Source organism: Loxodonta africana, chromosome 10 (assembly GCF_030014295.1).
Source record: "Loxodonta africana isolate mLoxAfr1 chromosome 10, mLoxAfr1.hap2, whole genome shotgun sequence".
Lineage (NCBI taxonomy): Eukaryota > Metazoa > Chordata > Mammalia > Proboscidea > Elephantidae > Loxodonta > Loxodonta africana.
The window spans coordinates 57014224-57033473 of record NC_087351.1 but is presented as its reverse complement, the minus strand read 5'-3'; the positions used below and the strand labels follow the sequence as shown (position 1 = coordinate 57033473).

Here is a 19250-nt window from a genome sequence, read left to right as displayed (position 1 = left end):
TCACTGACTGAACTACAAAACAGAATCACAGAATTTAGAGCAGGATGGGACCTTAAGAAACATCTAGTTCAGACCTCACATTTTAGAGATGAGAAAACTGAGGTCTGGACCAGATAAGTGACTTGCCCAAGGTCAGTATAGCTAATAACCTGTAAAGCTGGCACTATAACCCAGGCCTGCTGTTAGGATGAAAGTGATATGTTAATATGACGATATATATTTTTCAATTTTAACATATATGAAAGTTGGAAAAATACGACACCTCTCACATATCTACAGAAATAAATCCTTTTATTTTAACATTCCTTTTCTTTTCTTAAAGATGCAGAAAGTACTTGTAGCTCAAGAATTCTGAGAAAATCTATTGAAGACCTGGCACTATTTTTGAGAATTACACAAATGGGCAGCAAAGTAACACCTTTAAAAATATTGTAACATATAGAAATAAAATTTAGTGTTTGCACACAAAAATAGGGAAGTTACATTCAACACATTTTCTTAAACTTGCATTTAAAATGTTTAAAAGTTTCCTAAAACTTTGGTCATCATGCTTTATTATAACTTGTTAAATTTCACAATTATATAGATGATTAAACCTAAAGGTAAGCAAATACATTACATTAACACAGCAGCAAAAGCAAGCAAATACTGCATAATCATATTAGCAGACTGATTTCAGAAATACATGTTTTCCACAAACAGCACACAAAACTTAGTTTGTGCTAACACAGTTCAATGACTTTTATTCCATTTCATAAAATAAGGCTGAGTAATGAGACATAGCAGAACATGATTACATAATAAAAAGTATATTTTTAATTACAAATCTAATTGAACATATAGGGTAACAATTTGCAGTTTCTATAGAATAGTGCAAATGAGCAGAACATTTTTCAAAAATATTAAAATTGGATTATTTCCATCTGACCTCAGATTTCACGAATACTAGGTTGTATTAATTTTAGGTATTTGTGTGATGGGTGCAAGTGGTAGGGTTAATATAGGACAGATACATACTCAGGGCTAAAAATAAAAATAGCCATTTACTTAATTTACTGGATGAGAAGTGCAGGCACTGAAAATGTAACTTTAAAAAAGTTCCATTTGTCATCATGTAAACAGTTTTTTCCATCATATCGTATTTCAGAGTAAGATTCATAATTCATTTTAAATTGTCATATCAAGCAATTCTTCTAAACTCTTTTTGATATGTGGTGGCTGAGATGCAGCCTGGTTTAACAAATTCTGACCCATCTGTGCAAAAAGTGCTTTTGATAATTTAGCTGTGGCTGTTCGTATATTTCCTCCAGCTCCAGGCAGAGAGCCACTATTTGTCATGTTCCCTAAGAGGTGCCACAAAACCACCAACACTTTCTGTTCTGTGGCATGGGGCTTCCTTTGATAAAGTTCCATAACAATATCTGAAACACAAAAACATGGTAAACTGTGAGTTTGTTTTAAATAATACAAGTTTTACTAATTTAAAAGCACCTAAAATTTACTAAAGGAGCCCTGGTGGTACAATGGTTAAAGCGGGTGATAACCGAAAGGCCTGTGGTTCAAACCCACCAGTGGCTCTGCAGGAGAAAAGAACTGGCTCCTGTAAAGATTACACCCTAGGAAACTCTATGGGGCAGTTCTCCTCTGTCCTACAGGGTTGCTATGAGTCCGAGTCTACCAAGATTGCAATCTTCCAGCATGAGAATTCCATATATAATAACTACGGAAAAGGGGCAAAGAGAGAAATTAAACCCCAAATTCACCTTGATGTTTTCCAAATGTAGTTTATACACTAAAAAAAAAAAAAAAAATTTTAAACACATGGACCTTTTACAAAACACTTATTTTGAAAGAGCAGTTTTCTGTGAACACCCATACTTCCCATACTTGCTTTTAATGTCTTTGTATTTTTTCCTGTACTCTACTAATAGGAAGACTGACACTTACTAGAAAAAAGCCCAGTTTGTTTTTTTTGAAGAAAATTTTTGGGATGAAATCTCAAAAGGTTCTCTCGTGGATCATTATAAAATTTATTTCTACTTCATAAGTAATGATATGGAATTTGCAGCTATCCTAAAATAAGATTCAAATGATCTCAATTTATCATTAGTTAATAGGATATTTCTTTAAAATTATAATTAAAAGTATTTACCGGCAAGTTTTTCAGTCATATCCTGTTTTGCTTTTCCATTTAAAAACTGAGCTTTTGTGCAAAATGGCTGTAGAAGTAAGTAATTGTCTAAACAAAAAAGACAACACAGAGACACGTTTAGAGTTTTGAGAAATCTTAGTTATTTTCAATTAACGTAGCATTAAAAGGAAAAATCTTTCATTTTTGGAATACAAATGTGTTAACTTTAAAACTCTACATAGTTACTCATAATTTAAAATTCTCTATAAATAAAACAGTAATATTCTTATAGCAAATGAGGAATAAAAATACCTCATGGAGCATTAAATATTAAAGTAGCTATCATATGGTATAAAAAAGACAGAAAAAGAATTGCCCATCTCTTGGGTATCTTATTCCAAATGATACTATAGGTCTATCAAAAAACAGAAAAAGAACTGCTTTTTTTTGACATCTTTCACCTTTACTGATTTTTTTAACTTTTAGTTTTGAAATATAGATTCACAGGAAGTTGCAAAGATAGTACAGAGAGGTCCCATGTCCCCTTTTCCAAGTTTCCCCCAATGGTTACATCTTACATAATTATAGTATAATACTGAAATCAGGAATTTGAAATGGGTACAATGTGTGGTTATAGTTCTAGGTCATTTTTATCACATAAATATGTACACAATGTATAGATTTGTGAAACCACCACTGTAATAAAAAAAACAGAGCTATTCCATCACCACAGATATAACCTTTGTGCTACTGCTCTCGCTTCTCCACCGTCCCTAACCCCTGGCAACCACTGATCTGTTTGTTATCTCTATGATTTTGTTGTTTCGAGAATGAAGTCCTACAGTATGTAACTTTTTGAGATTGGCTGTTTTCACTCAGAATAATGCCCTTGCAAGCCATTTAAATCATTTCCTGTATCAATAGTTTGTTCCTTTTTATTGCTGAGGAGTATTTCTTGGTCTGGATGTACCACAGTTTAACCATTCAACTGCCGAATATATCTGGGTTGTTACCAGTTCTTGGCTATGTTCCAAAGCAAACTGTGTGAAGGCAAATTTCCAATTATCTGGGATAAATGCCCAGGAGTACAACTGATGGATTATATAGCAAATATAAAACCAAAAAACCAAACCCATTGCCATCGAGTTGTTTCCGACTTATAAGTAAAACTGCCCCATAGAGTTTCCAAGGAGCGCCTAGTGGATTCGAATTGCTGACCTTATTTTGGTTAGCAGACGTAGCTCTTAACCACCTACACCACCAGGGTTTCCATAGTAAGTATACATTCAGTTAATTTTAAGAAATTGCCAAATTATTTTCCAGAGTGGCTGTGCCAGTTCACATTCTCACCAAAATGTATGAGAGATCCAGTTTCTCTGCAACCTTTTCAGAATTTGGTATTGTCACTGTCTTTTATTTTAGCTCTTCTAATAGGTACTGGAGCCCCGGTGATGCGGTGGTTACACATTTGGCTGCTAACCAAAACGGAAGCAGGTTGAATCTACCAGCTGCTCCTTGGAAACCCTAAAAGGACAGTTCTACTCTGTCCTAGAGGGTCGCTATGAGTTGGAACCAACTCGACGGCAAGGAGTTTTTTTTTTTTTTTTTTTCTTGACAGGTATGCAGTAAGCATGGTCTTAACTTGCATTTGCATTTCCCTAATGACTAGTAATGTTGAACATTTTTTCATGTGCTTATCTGCCAGTTATATGCCCTTTTGGGTGAAATATTTCCCTCTCTTTGCCCATTTCTAATTGTGCTTTTTGTTCTTTTAATGTTTTGCGTAATTTTTTTTTTTTTTTTTTACATATTCTAGATATGAGTCCTTTGTCAGATATGTGGTTTGCAAATATTTTCTCCCAGTCTTTTTATGTTCTTAACAGAATCCTTTGATGAGCAAACATTTTTAGATTTTTCTATTTGGATTGTTCTTTTGGTGTCATGGCTAACAACTCTTGATCAAACCCTAAGATTGCAAAGATTTTCTCATGTTATTTTCTACAGGTTTATAGTTAAGTTTTACATTTAAATCTATGATCCATTTTGAGTTAATTTTGTATAAGATGTGAGGTTAAGGTTGTGGTACAGAAAAGGAACCGAATAGGTCAAGATAAGGAAAGAAAAAGTCAATTTAACGAGGTGATATTTAATGATAAAAATAATTTAAAAAATACTATTGAGAAAATAAAAAATGTGTATGACAATATTAAATGATAAAAATCAAATAGGATTTTAGCATTATTAAAAATATTCAAGTTCAGAAAGAAAAATGCAAAAACAAAAGCAGTTGTATTAGAATGGAAGAATAATTGGTGATTTACACTTGTTCTTTAGTTTTGATATTTTACCTTTATAATATGTGATAAGATTTCTTACCTACATGCTGAGTTAGTGCCTGAACAACGTTTGTGGCCGCAGCATAGATCCCTGGATTCTTGGAATTCAGGTTGTTATCTACTATTGCTGGAATTAGCATGTTGATTATAGGAGATAAGTTGTCTCTAAGCAAAGGAATCATTTTGTGCATTGTTTCTAGAGCCACCAGATTTACTTTACTATTGGAATCATGAAGTCGAGATTTAAAGGCATCAAATATCTGAAAGTAAATTGAAAAATTACTTAAAGTGAAATAGTGTTTAGAGTTATTATATTTAAATTCCACGTTAGCATCATAGTATTCCTCCTACTCTATTTAAAGACACGCAGACACCCACACACATTATCTTATTTAACTTGAACTTAGATATTAGTAAATTTATAAAAGTTGGATGCTGAATCTAAGTGTTTGAATCTTCTTGCCAAAAAGAGAACACATCAAAAATCACCCCTAAAGACTTTAATTACCTTAATAAATTAAAAAAAAAGAAGAAAAAAAAACTTAAGGTTGAGAAATTTGGCTCAGTAGGCAGATGACTCAACTGTAAATGTGATAAAAAGCTGTTTTCTAGACAGTACAGGTTAACTTAGCTAACTCTAAGAACTTAAGGAAAGTTTCTATTTTTAGCTCTATTCATAGCAGAGGTAGATATGTAAATTGTACTGTAGAGATTTGACTTAGTTTCGGTTTAGTCTGTTATGAGAATTCTACAGGCAATTTGAGTTAAATTTTTATTATTGCCTCTTAACCTGGTCGATCACCTTAACAATTATTCTTTCTTCTTCAGAATCCTTAACTTTTATAAATTCAAGATATTAAAGTCATAATCATGTCAAGTCAGTGAAGCGATACTCTATGAGGCTGCGACTATTAACTAATAACTGTTGATGTTTATCTATCAATCATCCTTCATGTTAAAAATAGTCTTCCTAAGAGATTTATTTTTACTAAAAAGTATATTAGAAAATATAACTTTCTGGCTCCAAGACACATATAAAAGTACATAATATGGTACTTTTATTTTGAATATTAATAAGATACCACCACTGGAATTAAGTAGCTATGATATGTTTGCTAAGTTTAATGTACATCATACAAATCTAAAATAGTTTTGTTAATAAAGTACTAACAAAATTAACTGAACTGAATTGAGATGATGCATAAATAATCCATGCTCTGGCACCTCCATCATTTATTAGTATCTACCATTTTATTGCTGGTCGTCTTCTTAAATGTATAAATGGGTATATACAGATTTCTAATCCACGTATGAAAAGTTCTAATATCTACTCTAAAGCAATATCAAGTCTCTTAAATGTCTTTGCTTTTATAATATTTATTGATTCATTCAACATATATTTATTGAATGTCAGGCTCTGAGAGCTCTGAGACTACAGAGCTCTCTAGGTACTTACTAACTAGAGGGAGAATTCAAACAAATAAGCAGCTATTCTATGACTTATTCTTTTTCAATTACTTTGAATTGTTCTAATATGCTTTTAACATAGCAAAACTTAAGCAATCCACTCTTTCCACTAAATTTCCTTTTAACAACTTAATTATATATATATAAAGTACCAAGTTTTTATACCAATGAACTTTATTAACTGCAGATTTCAAATGAAAATTAATTTTAAAAGGTTCTTACCTTCACGATGTTTCCAACAACAAGTTCTTGATTGTTTTCAGTATCTGATAAAAGCTGCTTAATCCCATTAATACGATCACGAAAGTCTTTTGCATTTAATAAGCCTGTTATGACTTTAATGTACTCAGCACTTTCTAAGGAATTACGGGGAACTGATTTTCTGGCGACTTCATGAACTTCAGTTACCTCTCTAAGGTGAAAGAAAGGTAAATTTAATTTCATTGTTAACTTCCCATAAAAAACAAGTATCAGAAATAATTTTCTTTGTACATTCATTTTAAAAAAATTTGCAAAATGCTTCTGTTTGATCTATGACATTTATTTTCAAACTTCTTTTAAAGGTTGGAATCTGTAATCTTTCTTAATATTACAGAGTAACCTACAGTCATAATCTGTGTCAAGTGTCTCAAGACACTCTCAGTGCTGGTGATTCATTAGGAGGACTCACAGGACTCGGCATATAGTCACACTCACGGCTAAGATATACTACATTAAAAGGACAGAAAACAGAATTAGCAAGGAGTATGGGGCGAAGTCTGCAGGAAATCAGGTGTAAACTTCCAAGAGTCTTCCCTCTGTGGCATCATAGATGAAGTGCTTAACACCTCCAGCAATGAACTGTAACAACATGTGTGAAATGTCGCCTACCAGGGAACCTCAGAAACTTAATAATCAGGGATTTTCTTGGGTGCTGGTCATACGGGCACCCTCTGCCTAGCACACACCAAAATTTCATACTCCCATACAAAAGGAAGTCTTCAGGACAAACCATATCGTTTGCCCATACAGTTTACGCACAGTAAAACATATTTATTAGTTAAAGGATGGCAGAAACACTCCTGAAATAATAATTTTCCAAATGCTAACCAAGAGCTAACCTTACGAGCCAGCCATTCTAAAGATAGCAGTCTTAGGCCTCCTTTGTTAACTGGTTTCTGCACGGCACTCATGTAAACATGCATGGGAAAATGAGAAACTTGAGACCAGCAGGATTTACTATGGCACTGACTTAGTATTAGTCACACAATGTTCTCCATGGCTATAAAGGGCAGATGATCCCTTTGGAAATGAAAGAGTCAGGCACATTGGCAGGTCTTAAACACAATGGTGACAATTGCCATAATTACTTCCATTCCTATGACTAACACTATTAAAACCAATGCCATGGCTGTCTTAAGAGTGGTGATTAAAGGATATCTCAGAATCATCCTGAACATGGACACAGGACAGTGACTAAAATGTAGATTCTAGATGTATTTTTTCCTATATTTTAAATTTGTTTAAATAAATTAATCTGAGGTTAATTTGTAAACTTAATTCTATACAACGAGAAAAACAGAGAATATGTATTTAAACTGAGGGTTATATATACATAAAAGGTAAATAAATGAAAAGAGTAGAATAGCAAGAACTCAAGAAGCCACCTAATTATTAAAATGTATCTTTGAAAGGGAGCCCTGGTGGCACAGTGGTGAAGAGCTCAGCTGTTAACCAAAAGGCAGGCAGTTTGAATCCACCAACCACTTCTTGGAATCCTTATGGGGCAGTTCTACTCTGTCCTGTAGAGTCGCTATGAGTTGGAATTGACTACACAGCAATGGGTTTGGTTTCTTGAAAGGTGATTTTTTAATGCTATCTTGGAGAATTAAAGCATTCAAAAAACAGAAGAGAATTGACAGTATAATAACATTTAATATACCTTACCAAAAAAACAAAACCAAACCCAGTGCCGTCGAGTCTATTCCGACTCACAGTGAACTATTAACCCAACCAAAAACTATTAGGGGAGTAAAAAATAAACAGCCTTTGGAGGGAACACTAATAAAATTTAGAACACTAATAAAAATTAGAAAAAAGAGAAGACATTGAAAATGAGCCTGGTTCATAATGTCATTATTTTTTTTGTAAATAATTTTTATTGTGCATTAAGTGAAAGTTTACAAATCAAGTCAGTCTCTCACATATAAACTTACATACACCTTATTACATACTCCCATTTACTCGCCCCTTAATGAGTCAGCCTGCTCCCTCCTTCCAGTCTCTCTTTTTGTGACTGTTTTGCCGGTTTCTAACACTCTCTACTCTCCCATCTCCCCTCCAGACAGGAGATGCCAACACAGTCTCAAGTGTCTACCTGATACAAGTAGCTCACTCTTCATCAGCATTTCTCTCCAACCCATTGCCCAGTCCATTCCATGTCTTATAAGTTGTCTTCGGGAATGGTTCCTATCCTGGGCCAACAGGTTTGGGGACCATGACCGCCAGGATTCTTCTAGTCTCAGTCAGACCGTTAAGTCCGGTCTTTTTATGAGAATTTGGGGCCTGCATCCCACTGTTCCCTTGCTCCCTCAGGGGTTCTGTGCTGTGCTTCCTGTCACGGCAGTCATCGGTTGTGGCTGGGCACCATCTAGTTCTTCTGGTCTCAGGATGATGTAAGTCTCTAGTTCATGTGGCCCTTTCTGTCTCTTGGGCTCATAATTATCTTGTGACCTTGGTGTTCTTCATTCTCCTTTGATCCAGATGGGTTGAGACCAACTGATGCATCTTAGATGGCCGCTCGTTAGCATTTAAGGCCCCAGACACCACACTTCAAAGTGGGATGCAGAATGTTTTCTTAACAGAATTTATTTTGCCAATTGACTTAGATGTCCCCTGAAGCCATAGTACCCAAACCCTGGCCCTTGCTCCACTGACCTTTGAAGCATTCCGTTTACCCCAGAAACTTCTTTGCTTTTGGTCCAGTCCAGTTGAGCTGACCTTCCCTGTATTGAGTATTGTCCTTCCCTTCACCTAAAGTAATTCTTATCTACTATCTAATCAGTAAATAACCCTCTCCTACCCTCCCTCCCTCCCCCCCTTGTAACCACAAAAGCATGTGTTCTTCTCAGTTTAAACTATTTCTGAAATCTTATAATAGTGGTCTTATACAATATTTGTCCTTTTGCATCTGACTAATTTCACTCAGCATAATGCCTTCCAGGTTCCTCCATGTTATGAAATATTTCACAGATTTGTCACTGTTCTTTATGGATGCGTAGTATTCCATTGTGTGAATATACCATAATTTATTTATCCATTCATGGACACCTTGGTTGTTTCCAGCTTTTTGTTATTGTAAACAGTGCTGCAATAAACATGGGTGTGCATATATCTGTTCATGTAAAGGCTCTTATTTCTCTGGGATATATTCCGAGGAGTGGGATTTCTGGGGTTTTATGGTAGTTCTATTTCTAACTTTTTAAGAAAACACCAGATAGATTTCCAAAGTGGTTGTACCATTTGACATTCCCACCAGCAGTGTATAAGAGTTCCAATCTCTCCGCAGCCTCTCCAACATTTATTATTTTGTGTTTTTTGGATTAACGCTAGCCTTGTTGGAGTGAGACGGAATCTCAAAATAGTTTTAATTTGCATTTCTTTAATGGCTAATGATCAAGAGCATCTTCTCGTGTATCTGTTAGCCACCTGAATATCTTCTTTAGTAAAGTGCGTATTCATATCCTTTGCTCAATTTTTAATTGGGTTGTTTGTCTTTTTGTGGTTGAGTTTTAACAGAATCATATAGATTTTAGAGATAAGGCACTGGTCGGAGATGATAACTTCATTATTTTTACAATATATTGAGTATTCAAAGAAAATATAACAATGTATTATGGAGTTTATAATATATACTGCATGAAAACAGCAGCATAAATGATGAAGGGGGAGGACTAAAAGCATACTTTTGTAAGGTTCTTTTTTATACATGATGTGGCCTAATCGTATTTAAAGATAGACTGTGGGAAGGAGCCGTGGTGGTGCAGTGGTTAAGAGCTATGGCTGCTAACCAAATGGTGAGCAGTTAGAACCCACCAGCTGTTCCTTGGAAACCCTATGGGGCAGTTCTACTCTGTCCAATAGGGTTGCTATGAGTTGGCAATGGGTTTTTTTTTTTGTTGGTGAGACGGTATAGTTGCACGTTATAAAGTATACAAACGATAATGCCTGGAACAACCATGAGAGGGTGGGAGGTAGGGAGAAAGGAAAAGGTACAGCTAATGAAGAAAATAAAATGGAATATCAAAATGAAAAAACAAACACCTCTATTGATCAAGAAGAAAAAGTAGGAAAAGAGGAAAAAAGAAACAGAAAAGTAGATATACCAAAACAAAAACAAAACCCTAGCAAGGTGGACTTAAACCCAACTATTTCAATAATTACATTAAATGTAAATGGTCAAATCACCCAGTTGAAAGGCAGAGATCATCAGATTGGATAAAAAAGCAAGACTGAACTATACGCTGCTTACATTCTTTAAAAAGACATACTGGATTTCCTCAAAAAGGTAAGCACAGAATTACCATATGCCCTAGCAATCCTACTCCTAGGTATACACGCAAAAGACTTGAAAGTAGGGACTCAAACAGTTACTGGTACACCAATGTTCACTGCAACATTACTCACAATAGCCCAAAGGTGGAAACCACCCAACTGTCATCAACAGATGAATGTATAAATGAAATGTGGCATATACATACAATGGTATATTATACAGCCATAAAGAGAAATGAAGTTCTGATACATGCTACGGCATGCATTAACCTTGAAAACATTACGCTAAGTGAAATAAGTCAGATAGAAAAGAGCAATACTATATAGTCCCACTTACATGAAATATTCAAAATAGGCACATACACAGAGACCAAAGTTTATTAGTGGTTCTGCGTGCCAGGTGATAGGAGGAAAATGGTGAGTTATTGGTTAAGGGGTACTTAGTTTCTGTTAAGGGTGATGAAAAAATTTGGAAAAGATAGTGGTGACAGTTATACAACATGGTGAATATAACTAATGTCACTGAATTGTAATGCAAATGTTTTGTTATATATATTTTACCAAAATTAAAAAAAAAACCCCAATGCAATACCAGTTCACAACCATAGCATGGTTGTAATAAAAAAGACAGAAAATAACAAGTGTTGGCGATGGTGTGGAGAAACTGGAACCCTCATACATTGCTGGTGGGATTGTAAAATGGCACAGCTGCTTTGGAAAACAATCTGGCAGTTCCTCAAAAGATTAAATATAGAGTTACCATATGACTCAGCAATTCCATTTCTAAGTATATACCAAAAGAATTGAAAACATATGCCCACAAAAACAAAAATTGTGTATCGACTGATAAATGGATAAACAAAATGTGGTATATCCATATAACAAAATATTATTTAGCCATAAAAGGAATGAAGAAGTACTCATACATCTGTAGCATGGAAAAAGCCAGAAAGCATTAGCTAAATGGAAGAAGTCAATCACAAAAGACTATGTATTATATGATTCCATTTATATGAAATGTCTAAAATAAGTAAAAATCCATAAAAACAGAAAATAGCCTATGGCTGGGAAGGGGGTAGGTTTGTGGAGAAACAGGGAATAACTGCTACTGGGTATTTAGGAGTTATGAAAATGCTCTAAAATTGATTGTGATGATGGTGACATAACTCAGTGAATAAACTAAAAACTACTGAATTGTATACTTTAAATAGATGAAATACATGAAGCAAAAAATGACAGAACTGAAAGTATAACTAAACCAGTCTACAAATATAGTTGGAGGTGTTAACATTCTCAGCAATTTATACAAGTAGACAGAAAATCCTAAGAGTACAGAAGACCAACCAGTGCTGAATATACATTCTTTCAAATAGAAATAAAATATTCACCAAGATAGACAATATGCTGGACCATACAAGTCTCATTAAGTTAAAAAAAAGACTGAAACCGTATGAAGCACTGACAAAGAATTAAATTCAAAATCAATAACACAAAGATATTTAGAGATTCTCCAAATATCTGGAAATTAGATACTCTTCTAAATAATCCCCAAATTAAAAAAGAAACCCCAAGGGTATTACCCAGCATTCTCCCTATACCAGAATCAAAGACATTAAGACAAGAAAAACTACAAATCAATATTCCTCATAAATACATTCACAAAAATACCCAAATCAAATCCAATGATAAATATATAACATCACTACTAAGTGAGGCTAATCCAAGAAAGCAAGTTTTTTTTTTTTTAAATATTTGAATATAATCACTGTAATTCACCACAGTAACAGAATAAAGCAAAAACGTATGATCGTATTAATAGAAGCTGAGAAAGCATTTGACAAAATTCAACAACCATTCAGGATAAAAACTCTCAAACTAGAAAGAGAGGCAGACTTCCTCAACCTGATAAAGGGCTTATATGAAACCTACAACTAACACCATCCTTGAGGGTGAAGTACTGAACACTTTGTCCTTAGGAATAATGTAAGAATGCCTGTTCTTACCACTTCTATTCAACATTGTATTTAATGTTCTAGCTGGTTCAACAATAAGGCAAGAAAAATGAAAGCACACAGATTAGAAAGGAGGAAATAAAATGCATGATGATCCTGGGAAATCTTGTGATGCCAAAAAAGTGTGTTTGCTAAAGGATGGGGTATGTTGAAAAGCTTAACACGTAACCTGAGGAAGCTCCCAAAGCTGGAACAATATGAACAACAAAGTAGTAAATAATGATAGTATTGAATTATAACCCATAGAATAAAATGAATGTCCTTTAGTCCGTACTAACATAAATATTTGAAAAAATAAATACATGGAGGAAAAAACAAACTCATTGCCGTTGAGTTAATTCCAACTCACAGTGATCCTGTAAAGCAGAGTAGAACTACAGTTTTTTTTTTTTTTAACAGAAGATTTCAACTAATAAATGAAGAATGAGGGAAATAAAAAATCACCATTATATAAATAAATATATATATAATAATTGATGCAAGAAATATCAATGGTTGCTAAAATCAGTGGGCAAAAGTGTGAGGAATAGGATATTTACATAGTCTCAAAGTATTCCAAGATTAATTACAGAGGGAAAATATATTAACTCTACAGTGAAGAAACACAGTAGAAACCAACTTGACCAAATGATTTCGGTTAACATCAACAGTAATAAGACATAACAACTCATGAACCTCCTGATATGATGCACTGAGAAAGGTACAACATCACTTTTTTGGTATTCTTTTTTTTTTTTTTTTTAAATAATTTTTATTGTGCTTTAAGTGAAAGTTTACAAATCAAGCCAGTCTGTCAGATATAAGCTTATATATACACCTTACTACATACTCCCATTTACTCTCCCCTTAATGAGTCAGCCTGCTCCCTCCTTCCAGTCTCTCCTTTCCTGACCGTTTTGCCAGTTTCTAACCCTCTCTACCTTCCCATCTCCCCTCCAGACAGGAGATGCCAACACAGTCTCAAGTGCCCACCTGATACAAGTAGCTCACTCTTCATCAGCATTTCTCTCCAACCCATTGTCCAGTCCCTTCCATGTCTGATGAGTTGTCTTCGGGAATGGTTCCTATCCCGGGCCAACAGGTTTGGGGACCATGACTGCCAGGATTCTTCTAGTCTCAGTCAGACCGTTAAGTCTGGTCTTCTTATGAGAATTTGGGGCCTGCATCCCACTGTTCTCCTGCTCCCTCAGGGGTTCTGTGCTGTGCTCCCTGTCAGGGCAGTCATTGGTTGTGGCCGGGCACCATCTAGTTCTTCTGGTCTCAGGATGATGTAAGTCTCTAGTTCATGTGGCCCTTTCTGTCTCTCGGGCTCATAATTACCTTGTGACCTTGGTGTTCTTCATTCTCCTTTGATCCAGGTGGGTTGATACCAATTGATGCGTCTTAGATGGCCCCTTGTTAGCATTTAAGACCCCAGACGCCACACTTCAAAGTGGGATGCAGAATGTTTTCTTAATAGAATTTATTTTGCCAGTTGACTTAGAAGTCCCCTTAAGCCATAGTCCCCAAACTCCCGCCCTTTAAGCCATAGTCCCCAAACTCCCGCCCTTGCGCCCTTGCTCTGCTGACCTTCGAAGCATTACGTTTATCCCGGAAACTTCTTTGCTTTTGGTCCAGTCCAGTTGAGCTGACCTTCCGTGTATTGAGTATCGTCCTTCCCTTCACCTGAAGAGTTCTTATCTACTATTTTTTTTATCTAATCAGTAAATAACCCTCTCCTACCCTCCCTCCCTCCCTCCTCTCATAACCACAAAAGAATGTGTTCTTCTCAGTTTATAATATTTCTCAAGATCTTATAACAGTGGTCTTATACAATATTTGTCCTTTTGCATCTGACTAATTTCACTCAGCATAATGCCTTCCAGGTTCCTCCATGTTATGAAATGTTTCACAGATTTGTCACTGTTCTTTATGGATGCGTAGTATTCCATTGTGTGAATATACCATAATTTATTTATCCATTGAACCATTGATGGACACCTTGGTTGCTTCCAGCTTTTTGCTATTGTAAACAGTGCTGCAATAAACATGGGTGTGCATATATCTGTTCGTGTAAAGGCTCTCATTTCTCTAGGGTTTATTCCAAGGAGTGGGATTTCTGGGTTTTATGGTAGTTCTATTTCTAACTTTTTAAGAAAACACCAGATAGATTTCCAAAGTGGTTGTACCATTTGACATTCCCACCAGCAGCGTGTAAGAGTTCCAATCTCTCCGCAGCCTCTCCAACATTTATTATTTTGTGTTTTTTGGATTAATGCCAGCCTTGTTGGAGTGAGATGGAATCTCGTCGTAGTTTTAATTTGCATTTCTTTCTTTTTTTTTTTTAATGGCTAATGATCGAGAGCATTTTCTCATGTATCTGTTAGCTGCCTGAATATCTTCTTTAGTGAAGCACGTGTCCATATCCTCTGCCCACTTTTAGATTTTTTTTTGGTATTCTTGCCAAAAATGAATAACCTCAACCTAACCGTTATAAAATATCAGACAAACCCAAACTGAATGACATTCTACAAAATAAATAACTGATCAGTAAAGTGATTAGAAAAGGCCTAGCACATAGCATGCTCTCAATAAATGTTCTAAAAAAATATTTTTTTGGTGGATACCAAAAGAGGTTTTTGACCAAAGTACCTGATCCAAGACCTTATGCAATTATATCTTAATGTGGGAAAATGGTAGTTTCTGATTCAGTAGGTCTGGAGGGAGTATAAATTCTGCATTTCAAACAAGGTCCTAGGTGATGCCAACGTTTCTGTTCCATGGATTGTACTTTGATTAGCAAGGTCCTAAACCAGGTATTTTGACACAGATTTGTATTTTTCATAAGATTTATTATCTTAATTTATAAAATATTTCAAAGATATACAAATAAAGAAAATAGGGAAGGTATCTGTATCTACTCATATATTATTTGTATAATGTTCAAAATATATTTAAAATTACAGCAGAGAAGTCATAGTAATACTTGGGAAAGATTTTTAACAATTGTATAATCAATAAATTTAATCCTGTTAAATAGTTTAAACAGGTTATAAAACTGTATATATACCATTATAGTTATAAACAAACTGAAAAAAACTTGAGAGTAGTTTTTCCAGTTTGGTGGATTTACGGGGGTTTGGTTAAACTCCCCTTTTAATGTTCGTATTTTCTAAACTTTTTTTTTTATTAACCATAATTATGTATTACTTTTATAACCAGAAAAAAAAAATAAGGCTTATAAAAAAAAAAAAATTAGAGTTGACCAACACAGGTCTAATATTGAGAAGTTCGATAACACTAAAGCTTTACTAATGGAAACAAATATGTTTAGTGCATGTAAAAGCAAGCTGTCGTGAATATATAATTGCCTTATTAAATCTAAGTATCCACACTTTCTATGCCCTTACCAAACTTTTAAAACTCCATTAAATTTTCAGAAATTCCCCTGGGATAGTTCATGAAAACACCCAAACGAAATCAGTATCACTAGGGAGTAATTTCGCTAATGATGTGGAATATGAAATGATCCTACCTTTCAGCTGAATTGAAAGAATCTCTAGAAACAGATGATGACCTTGTATGAGAACGTCTTCCTTTTGCTGAAGGAGGATCTAGTGGTATCTCTCCAAAGCCCTATAAATAAATATAAAGAATGGTAGTCTAATAAAAGTCTTAAAACTAATAAAGTGAAATAATTTAGATAATGTAACTTTCTAACAGCCAGCATTGCTTTTTTATGATTGAGAGCATTTTAATAATCTGCTATATTTATGCCTTAAAGGGTATCAGTTGTGTAAAATATCTTGTAATTAGTAGTAAATTAACAAAATTTTTGATCTACTAATGTGAAATTATACTGACTTAGTAAAACAAACTGTTTAAAACAAAAAAAAAATTTTAACTAATATTTTACTGTGCTTTTTGAAGGGTTGCACTGCAATTTAGGTTCCCACTCAACAATTCCACATTGTTCAGTGACACTGGTTACATTCTTCACAGTGTGTGAATATGCTCATTATTTCTGTTCTGATTGTTCCATTTCCATTAATCTAGTTTCCCTGCCCCTTTACATTTTCATCTTGGCTTTACAGTAATTACTGACCATTTGGTCTCATATAGGTGATTTTTTAAAGGAGCACAATATTTATGGGTGATATTCATTATTTTGTGAGCCAATCTGTTACTTAGCTACAAGGTATCCTCAGGGAATATATCGGTTCAAAGCCTAAAGAGTATTTCAGGGCAATAGTCTCAGGGAGTCCTCTGGTCTCAACCAGATCAGTAAGTCTGTTTTTAAGGAATCTGAGATTCTGTTCCACATTTTTTTTTTTTGCATTCTATCAGAGTCCATCAATTGTGGCCTTGATTAGAATGGTTGGTAGTGATAGCTGGGCCCAACTAGTTCTTCTGATCTCAGGGTAGATAAGGCCGTGGTAGTTCACGTAGACTATCAGTCCTGTAGACAAGTTTCTTCTTTGAGTCTTTGGTTTCCTTCTATGTCTTTTGCCCCAGACAAGTAGAGACCAAGAGCTGTATTTTAGATGTCTGCTCACAAGCTTTTAAGACCCCAGACGTTACTCACCAGACTAGGATGTAGAACATAACTTTATGAACTATGTATGTCAATTGAGACTTTCCACAAGACTATGGTCCTAATTCTTCAAACTTACAAAACCAGTCCCTCAAGGTGTTTCATTATATCTAGGAAGTATCTGTAACTGTGCCTCCATGTGCTTCATTCTATATATGAATATATATGCATAGTCACACAGATGCATATAAATATGCATACACGTATATATATATACACACACCTATATACTCATATAAACGTACCTATACACATACATGCCTACATACATACATACTGACACATATTTTCTGGTTGTTTTTGCTGTTGTTAAAATAAAAACAATTTAATATGTTGTATTTTGTAACTACTCTTCTTAAAGTTTAAAATCTGTATAGAAAATAGGAATACAGTGCATAAACAGTATGTTCCTATGCAACATTCGGAATGTGAGAGGGAATTTTTGATAAGAAGTATTTAAAACCTCTTTTTTTCTGATAGATGTACTTGTAATGACTCATTAATATCATCTGGCTCATTTTAGTAAGATAATTTTTTGGCTTGGTTATGTTTACTGAGTTCTGTATGAATTAAGCTCAAGTTCTCGAGATCAATAAGCAGAAAAATGCTCTCAATCAGACATTACCACACATCTTTGCTATATTACCCTTTCACAAATGAATCCTTAGCCCAAGGTTATCAGACAGGAATGACATATAATAGAAAAATTCTACATTAAGTTAAACATATTTTTGAATAAAATAATATGTAAACAAGTTACTTTTTTAACAAGGCACTTTTCATTTCATTTATTATTCCCTCATTCATTCATTCAACAGACATTACTGAATCCCCATTACCACCAGGACAAGACACAGCGTTTGCCCTAAAGCAGGCACCAAACATGCGTAACGTTACTATCTTCGTTTTATACAAATAAAAGTTCTGGTTAGTGAAATAAAAGTGAGATGTCTAAGTTACATTATATATTTCCTAACTCTTAGAGTTGTGACTCAGATGCAGGCCTGTAACTCCAATATGCTGCACTGCATTCTACCAAACATCATGTTTATGTTCAATAAATATTTACTTCCCAGGCCTGACACTACTTACGTTTATTTAGTGCTGCAGTTGTTGAGATACTACTGTAGATAAATTCTGAATGGTTAATAGAGGAATAGTAAAAAAATTATTTCTATTCTTTATCTTTCAGGGCAAATAAACTTCGCTTTTAAAGTTGGTTAAAAAACAAACTTTCTCCACATACCTTTTGCCGTAAGTTTTTAACAGATTCCTTGATATAGGGTAAATCTTTAGATGGGACATACTTTTCAAGCATTTTATCAAAGTTAGGATGACACATCATGAGGAAAAGCATCTTTCGTCCATAATACCTATGGATATTTGATAAATATTTAAATAACTTTGCATGTATCAACAATCTCAGTTTCTGTTCTTAACCGAAGTTTTTCAATAGAAAAAAATATCTATCAACATCAAGATCCCCAAGCCTATTTTAAGTAAGCCACTGAAATGTAGTTACAGTAACTGAACCAGAGTGTATTGGATTCTCCTGCCCCACCCCACCCCCCTTTTTTTTAAATCACTCTAGCTTCCAATTTTTTAGCCATAAGTCAGATGGAGAGCCAAATGCTTTTTTTTTTTTTTTTTTCCAGGCACCCTAGTGTCCACACCAAAGCTGGCATTTGGCAGAATTGAGAGGTAGGAGAAATTTGTCTTTGTCCTGGTTTGCTTGCCCAGTGACCTTTTGCTACTCACCTGCTAACCAGATATTCTGGCCTGAGTCAACTCTCCCTAGGACTTATATTTATTTCTGACTGTCTCATTCTTTTTCCCCTAGCCAAAACTCTTGGGTTCCAATTCTTCAAAAACCTATTCTCTGCTTTCTGAAATACATGCAAGGTTAGCTGATAACCTTGTTAATGAATGTTATAATACTCTCCAAAGATGCTGACATGTTAATGAATGTCGTAATAATTTCCAGACTAGGTTTTTCTGTTATATGAATTTTTTAAAAATCCTGTTAGTACAATACCTTAAGCCAAGATACCATTCTAAGAGTGGAATTTCAGATAGCGTGAAAGTCCATACTGGAGATATTTTTGGACTGTTACAATACCTAATAATAATACCACATAGACTTCTGCCCTGTCTTCAATGAGGCCTGGCCCTAAAATATAGTAATACTTCTGTCTATA

General features: G+C 34.6%; 1 protein-coding gene across 1 annotated transcript in view; it reads right to left on the bottom strand.

Moving 5' to 3' along the window:
• Positions 1 to 255: 255 nt before the first annotated feature.
• The window catches only part of TOGARAM1 (TOG array regulator of axonemal microtubules 1), a 103009-nt gene continuing 84014 nt past the window's right edge, over positions 256 to 19250 (bottom strand). The window contains exons 17-22 of the mRNA XM_023546130.2: positions 18299 to 18425; positions 15994 to 16094; positions 6157 to 6346; positions 4508 to 4727; positions 2153 to 2239; positions 256 to 1421 (exon numbers count right to left, since the gene is read on the bottom strand). Of these exons, the coding sequence (XP_023401898.2) occupies positions 1168 to 1421; positions 2153 to 2239; positions 4508 to 4727; positions 6157 to 6346; positions 15994 to 16094; positions 18299 to 18425 (979 nt within the window). The 3' untranslated portion in view covers positions 256 to 1167. The remainder of the gene's footprint in view (positions 1422 to 2152; positions 2240 to 4507; positions 4728 to 6156; positions 6347 to 15993; positions 16095 to 18298; positions 18426 to 19250) is intronic.